The 7819-nt window shown below is 43.3% G+C and overlaps 1 protein-coding gene across 1 annotated transcript in view; it reads left to right on the top strand.

Annotated features, from left to right (window-relative positions):
- Window positions 1-3192, top strand: part of LOC114628921 (integrator complex subunit 6-like) — a 5957-nt gene extending 2765 nt beyond the window's left edge. The window contains exons 3-5 of the mRNA XM_028776902.1: window positions 1751-2089; window positions 2452-2545; window positions 2920-3192. Coding sequence (XP_028632735.1) covers window positions 1751-2089; window positions 2452-2545; window positions 2920-3004 — 518 coding nt within the window. The 3' untranslated portion in view covers window positions 3005-3192. The remainder of the gene's footprint in view (window positions 1-1750; window positions 2090-2451; window positions 2546-2919) is intronic.
- Window positions 3193-7819: the final 4627 nt, after the last annotated feature.

Here is a 7819-nt window from a genome sequence, read left to right as displayed (position 1 = left end):
GTGTGTGTGAAGTGTATATTGTGTGTGTTGTGTGTGTGTTGTGTGTGTTGTGTGGTGGTGTGTGTGTGTGAAGTGTATATTGTGTGTGTTGTGTGTGTGTTGTGTGTGGTGTGTGGTGTGTGTGTGTGAAGTGTATATTGTGTGTGTTGTGTGTGTGGTATGTGTGGTATGTGTGTTGTGTGTGTGTTGTATGTGTGTTATATGGTATGTGTGTGAAGTGTATATTGTGTGTGTGTGGTGTATTGTGTGTGTATTGTGTGTGTGTTGTGTGTGTGTTGTGTGTGTTGTATATGTGGTGTCTGTTGTGTGTGTGGTGTGTGTGAAGTGTGTGTTGTGTGGTGTGTGTGTATGTTGTATGTGTGGTGTGTGTAGTGTGTATGGTGTGTGTGGTGTGTGTGTGTATCTATGTACCACTTGTGTACCTATTGCTCACAGAAGCCAGAAGAAGGCATGGGATTCCCTGGGACTGGAGCTTCTGCCTTGTGAATGAGGGGACTCGAACCCATGTCCCCTGGGAAGTTAGGCAGTATTCTTAACCACGGAGTCATCCCCTCAGTCCCAACTGCCTGGGATGTCAGTTCTCCATAATCTGCTTCCATTTTCTTCTGTTTGGTGAAGCCTTGTCACTTCTTTCCCTCCTCTTTATTTTGTTGTCTTGCTTAATCATGTAATAGTCTCTAAATCGGGCCTTTGAAATCTTTCCTGCTGGTTTACTCTTGCCATAATTGAATTCCCACAGAGCAGAAAAGTAAGTGTTGTCCTGATCAGACTCCTTTCACTCTGTACCACTTCCTAACAGCCTCGCTCGCCCCGCAGCCACGGGGAGGATATCAGTAAGTATAGTTGGCCACATTCATGCTGATAAAAAACCAACCAACCAAACCAACCCATCCTGTGTTCCCAAGCATGAAAGATGCAACCCGACTTCTGTCCATGGTTCATCAGGCTCTGCATCAACTGACAACTTTCTGGGTCCCAGTGGTCACTTTCATACTTTGTGTCTACACAAAAGTACAGAAATCCCATGTTCCCTTCCCCCACTCTTTTCTTCACATCTACACAGGCTGCCCCTGTCTCCTCTGTTTTGCTCAGAGGACACCTCCCAGAAGACAATGACTAGCTGGTGGTCCTGTGAGCACCCTCTGGTGCTTTCTCTCACATGTCTGTTGACTTCTTCGCCAACACAAGAACCCCAGTGTGTGATTCCTCTCTGATGTCTCCACAACATCATAATTCCATAGGGGCAGGGGCAGTTCCTGTCTTCCACGTTTTCTGTTCATCCCTAGCACCTGGCAGATGCTGGTCACAACAGAACATGAGTAAATGACACAAGAGTGTCAAAGGGAGAGGGAAAAGAATTCACCTTGGAATAAAAGTGAAAGATAAGTAGAGTGTCCTATAGATGCATGTTTTTAGTGAAGGTGTACTCCTCACATTTGGATATCGTGTGACACCTTCAGCTTTTAGACTTGTAAAGTATATCCAGATGTTACTAATGTCGTTTCTTCTTTGTCCTGTTCAACTAATTTGTGCATATGGTCATGGAGTCATAAGGTAGGAGGTGTTGGTTTTGTATGCTGTGTCCTGGGGTCAGTTTGTCATGGTTGAGATTTCTCTCTGGTGTACTCTCCTCAGGCTCTGAAATAATTTTAGACCTCGAGGACCCCAAGGGTGCCCATGTGAAGCCATAGAGCTCACCCATGTCAGAGCTCACCCATGTCAGAGTTCAGCTTGCTACTTTGCTTTCCAGGTGCTATTGTCAGCCAGAAGGCCCAGGTGGGGATGATGCGTGATGATCCTGAAGTCTACGCACAAAACTGTGCTCCACAACAGCTTCCGCTTGTGGCAGGAGACACCATTCTTCCCAGTCCACAAGATTCTCTGCCTGAAGACTCTCTTTATCGCAAGGATGGTGACGATGACACAGTTGCAGGGGGAAGTGTTAGCAGTGACAGCTCTGCAGGTGCTGCCAAGGCTCCAGCAATGTCTTCATCAGAAGCTCAGCCCTATGTGTCCTCACTGAGACCAAATTTGACCAATTATGAAATCAAACGTGCCCTGATGACAGAAATCCGACGCTTTGGACGAAGTAAGTGCTCAGACTGGTTAGTAACAGAAGCAAGGCAGGTATATCCCCGGTTGTATGATTAGAATAACCTGAAACTGCCTCCAGAGAGAGAGCCTTTGTCACCAGCAAGGTTTTCTATACAGTTTAGCACAGTCACTTTTTACTCGGACTAACACATCTCAGCAGACCCCATCTTTCATCTGTAATGTTACCTGGTTACTGCTCGTGAGAATCGTATTAGTATCTGCATAGGCATTTAGAACACATACCCATCCATTGACATCCTTGACCAGAAAGCATATTACCGAGGACCACAGAGATTCTCCCACAGCCACTTCTAGTTCGTTTGTAAGAAATACTGAAGTATTCTTATTTCTCTTCAGAATATGGAAGGCTTTTCAAGATCCTTGAAGAAGTGCAAGGACCTCTGGAAGTCAGGATACAGTTTGTCGAGTTCTCCATCAAGGAGGCAGCAAGGTGGGTGCACAGGGGGACTGCACATCTTCAAGCTGTTGGGTCACTGCAGTGGTTGAGTGAGGGGTGGGGCGGCACCTGCCTTGAGTCTCTCAGTCCCTGGCCCTCACCTTATAGTGAAGGCTGGGGACATGGGCGGTTAGGTTGACGTCACCTGTGTTTCCTTCCAGGCCCACTCAGTGCTCCTTTGTCACTGTAATACTGACCCTTGGCAGACACACTTCATATTGGCTAGAGTACTTGGAATACCCGGGGTGCACTTACTATTCCCACAGATGTGGTGGACCCATCCTTTGCATCACATTGCACTTCCTATAGCACAAGTTCTTTGGGCATCTTTTTTTTTTTTTTTACATAATGTGTATGTTTATTTTCAGGTTTAAAAGACATCATTTAATACAGTATCTCGAGAAGATACTGGAAAAATTAAAGTCAGAAAGGTCTCTCAACAACGATGAGTGATCTACACCCAAGAGTGTGATCCTGCTATTACAGTGGTCAGCAAGATTCAGCAAATAGTTTAGAGTGACTACAGTGTAATAGGAGGATGCGGAGACCTCCTAGTGTGTTAGCTAGGATAATTACCCCTGAGAAAACTGTCTTAAACTACTCAATAAAACCAAGCTTTTACCCTATGTGTTTTGTTTAAAGACACAACTTCTTACTGATTTCTTGATTTTTTCCCCTGGGCTGGCTGCTGTTATTGTCTCCTTAGGTAAAAATCATGATTGAAGAGGGCAACAGTGTACCCACATACAAACAATGAATAAATCTTAAAAATAAAACCCATGGCAAGCCTGTATTTTGCAGCAGGTCACAAGTGTCATCCATGATATTTAGAACTGTTGTCTTTCCAAAGCATTGCCTTGTTTGTTTTTAGTTTGCCTTGTTGAGGTCGGTCTCAACTGTGGCTAGCTTGGACCTCACTGTGTGGAACTCAGAGATCTGCATGCCTCTGCCTCCTGAGTGTTGGGATTAAAGGTGTGTGCTGCTGCCACACCTGGTATGCCCACCGTCTCTTAATCCCCTTGTCCAGAGATAGCCCTTCAATGGGTCATGGTGCTGGGCTTAGTGAGCTGTCTCAAGTGTTTTTGCTTAACCATCTGGGCTGAGCCATTCCATGTCCTGAGTGACTTAGGCTGCTGCAAATGCCCATCACCTCTAATGACAAAGCACAAGAGTATTAAGAAGGACTCTACCTTTCACCCTGTCCTCCTTAGCCTATGTAGTGCACCCCAGTATCATTTGATAAGCAAGTACTCCACTCCAGAAATTAAAGAATCCTCCTGCATATGGTAGTTGGTTGAAAAAAGATGCAGTCATCTATCCTGATGAGTTTTTTTTACTTCCACTTTGATACCAACAGATTAATTGTAGGATCTCCTTGCAAAGGTGATCTAGTAGTGTCCAAACTGTCGTGATAGGAAACATGAGTTGGAGTCAGATCCTGCTGATCCAAATCACAGACAGTGCTCCAAACTAGACACACGGGCAACTCTCCAGAGTTTGTTGCTTTAAGCTGTTGCGTGAGAGTCAATTGTTATGCAGCAGTGAAGAAACGAATATAGGTGCTGCCTACATGTTTTAGTGATTAAAGTCACACATGACTTCATTTAGCTTATTTGTTTTCTTGTTTTCCTTATCAACTGGACACAAGGAACTATTCCTGAAGCCACAGATGCTAGACAAGAAAAGCTTCTTTATTTTTCTGGGCCTTACTCCAAACTAGCAGATTCTTGTTCAACATTGTAGCCCCCAACCCTGAGGTAAATTTTGTCTCTAGTATGTCACTCGTAACTTGTTGCTATGTCCCCTCTCTAATGTTTTTTTTAAAGCCAAGCTGAGGGTATTTGTTCATCGTACAAGCACTATCTTGACATGCCTTAGATTATGAGATCACTGAAGTGCCATTCATTTCAAGGGCCCTGGTTTTGTTCAGAAATGATTTCTCATGTTCTGTCTAGTATTGGTTTCCATTTCCTATTCAGTGACAACAATGCCACCAGTGCAAAGAAATGATGCAGTGTGGTGGTGGTCAAGATCCCTCAGGACTACTTTAGAATATAAGCTTGAGGTAAGACATGGAGAGATGGCTGCACAAACGTGAATGTCTCAGTTCAGATCCCCAGAACCAACACAAAAAGCCAGGCATGGTGGCTCACACCAATAATGCCAGTGCTACAATGGTGGAAGCAGACTTACCCCTGGGGCTTTTTGGCTAGATAGTCCTGCTGAACTGGCCAGCTCCAGGTTCACTGATGCTGTCTCAAAAGATAAGTTGGAAAATAATTGAGGAAGACACACATGCACACATATAAGGGCATGTACATACATACTTCACGCACATAAGTGATGTTACATTGGCCTTTCAAGCTCATCCTTTTGATACTCTGGTGCCCAAGAACACATAGATTATAAAAACAAGGAAACCTCATTTACAATCACATTGGTTCTTGGAATAATCATCTGATTATAATTTTTACCATTGCTGTCATTCTCCAAGATGCATGGTATGAGGATCAACAACCTGCATTCTTAACTGTCAGTGATGCCACAAGTCATCACAGTCCCTCTATGAATGGAGTGTCATTTTTACTTTACTATCACTATAAATACGTATTACTAGTGACTTCAGTTTGTCCTTTCATGCTACAATAGACCTTTCCCCATGGGTCAGAGAACCAATGTATGATATTTGCCATTTGTTAATTAAGTCTATTCTAATGATAACTTTCTGAATTTCAGGCTACTAATAACTGAAGGGTGAGTTTGTGAGCCAATCAGAGACGTAGGTAAAGCTGAATTAATCATATAAATTCTCCTCTGACCCATGAGCTACAGTGACATTTTGCTTCTCTGTAAATGAAGGTTACTTCAGGGATGGTATCAAACAATCTCAGAATTCTGATGACATACTATGGTAACTTTGCTTCCATCTTACCCCATCATGGGGGTCTCCAGATTCAATATTATTTCTGAGTATATCTGTCACAGTTCTGTACCAGATTAGCAAGTGGGTTGCCCCTGTCTTCTTACAGTTTTAGAGACTTAACAAGCTCAAGGTTAGGAGCTCATATCTGTGTCATAGCATGTCAGAAGGCAGCATCTGGCTAAAAGGATTGAACAGTGGCCAAGCCCTCTCTATTTTATTTTAGGTCACTATATTGAAACAGACTCTCATGATGTGGCCATGGCTGGCCTGGTATTCATTATGTGAACAAGACTAGCCTTGAACTCACAACGATCTCCCTAAGTGCTAGGACTAAAGGTGTGTGCCATCCCACCCAGCCAACCTCACTTTTCAAATAAACCTGTTCTGGTGATTACTAACTCACTCTAACAATGACAATCTATCCATGATATAATCACATCTTAGAAGCACTACATCTCTGGTCTGGAGACATTTCTCATTTGTACAAGGCCCACAGCTCTATCTTCAGCACCACAAAAAAGTTGTCAAGTCCTACCTCTCACCTCTGTTGCATTAGGAAGTGAAACTCAAGGGGCACATTCAAACTCTAGCATCTTCTTGGCATGTGTTGGAGTCATCCAGTCTGATAAGTAAAAGGTCTTGGCTTTGGGGGTTCATGACTGGGGTGGGATACTATGGCAGACCATCTTTTTTACTATTGTGTTTATTAAGAGAATTACTAATGCCATGGACATACAGACAACTGGTGGTAGAGCCAGGGCCTGAGCAATGATCAGCCCCAACACCATAGGCAGGCAGACAGCATGGTGGGAGCTCTACAAGGCAGAGTGGGGGTCCCCTTTTTAGAGATCTCAGAGGAGGCTGGAAGTATGAACCTACAGACAGGCTGTCTCTGATTCCTGACACCCAGAATATGTCTTGATTCTATTTCCCTGAAGAATCATATAGAATCAAATAGAATCATATGTCTTGATTCTATTTCTCTGGAGAAACCAGAATAGTCCACCCATCTTTACAGTTCATCATTACATCAGAAACTGATCACTGGGCCATTTGGCAAAGGTTGGGGCAACAGTGAACAGAGTAATCATTTTACATTATAGCATGCGAGGTTCTTCCTCTGGAGCAAAGCCACAGAAGCTTCTGGCAAACAGAACAATCACTAGAGAAGTGCCTGGGCTCTCCTTAGGAAATCATTTACAAAGTCATGGCCTCAGGGCCTGCTGAGGTGGCCAAACAGTTCTTTGCAGTCAATTAGTTCACTGTAACATTGCAGTCTCATTTCGGCTTCAGATGTCTTTCTGTGAGTAGGCCAAGACCTGAGATTTGTCCTTAATTTAGAATAAATCACCTTTGGGCAATATCTCAGGCTACTATTTGAACAGGCTGCAAGAAGCTCCCTTAACCTCTGAAACAAAACCGCTGCTATTATACCACTTGGGTACAAGCCCCCATTAATGTTTAGTCTTGTTCAACATCATGTTCCTTCTACCTTCATACACCCCCCTTAAAAATCTATCTATACCTGCACAGACCTTCTGTAGTCCCACCTAAACATAAAGACGGATGTCCTGGAGCTCATGTGGTAAAATGCTGAAGCTCCTCATGAGCCATTTTGGGGACTAATGAGAGAACAGGGGTTATGCTGCCATTTCTAACAAGGATCACCAGAGCTCTGAAGGATTTCTAGTTTCTGTGGGACAGATACAGATTCTTCAGATATGAGGTGACCTCTTCAGACAAAAGTCAAAACTGCATTTGTGCCCTTGAGACACTAGAGTCAAGAGACTGAGCTTCAGCAGAGTTTGGGTATGCATGTTCCATTCCAATATTTGAAACAGTGGTTCTCAACCTTCCTAAGGCTGTGACCTTCCTCATGTTGTAGTGACCTCCAAACATAAAACCGTTTTCATGGCTCCTTTATAACTGATTTTATGGCTCTATTATGAATCATAATGTAAATATTTTTAGAGATAGAGGGTTATCAAAGAGGTCATGATCCACAGGTTGAGAACCACTGGTTTGAAGGATTTTTTCCCATTGATCAGCTTTATTTTTATTTATTTTGAATTAATTTTTGTAATTCTGTTTTTTAAAGATGTATTTATTTACTTTATGTATACAAATACATTGTAGCCATCTTCAGACACACCAGAAGAGGGAATCAGATCCCATTACAGATGGTTGTGAGCCACCATGTGGTTGCTGAGAATTGAACTCAGGACCTTTGGAAGAGCAGTCAGTGCTCTTAACCTCTGAGCCATCTCTCCAGTCCCCTCTAATCCCCCTTTTAAAAAGACAAGGTCTCACAGTGTATCCTTGGCTGTCCTTGAATTTACTATGTA

Source organism: Grammomys surdaster, unplaced genomic scaffold, assembly GCF_004785775.1.
Source record: "Grammomys surdaster isolate TR1022 unplaced genomic scaffold, NIH_TR_1.0 274, whole genome shotgun sequence".
Lineage (NCBI taxonomy): Eukaryota > Metazoa > Chordata > Mammalia > Rodentia > Muridae > Grammomys > Grammomys surdaster.
The sequence above is the reverse complement of the archived record's forward strand: the minus strand, read 5'-3'. Positions and strand labels throughout refer to the sequence as shown.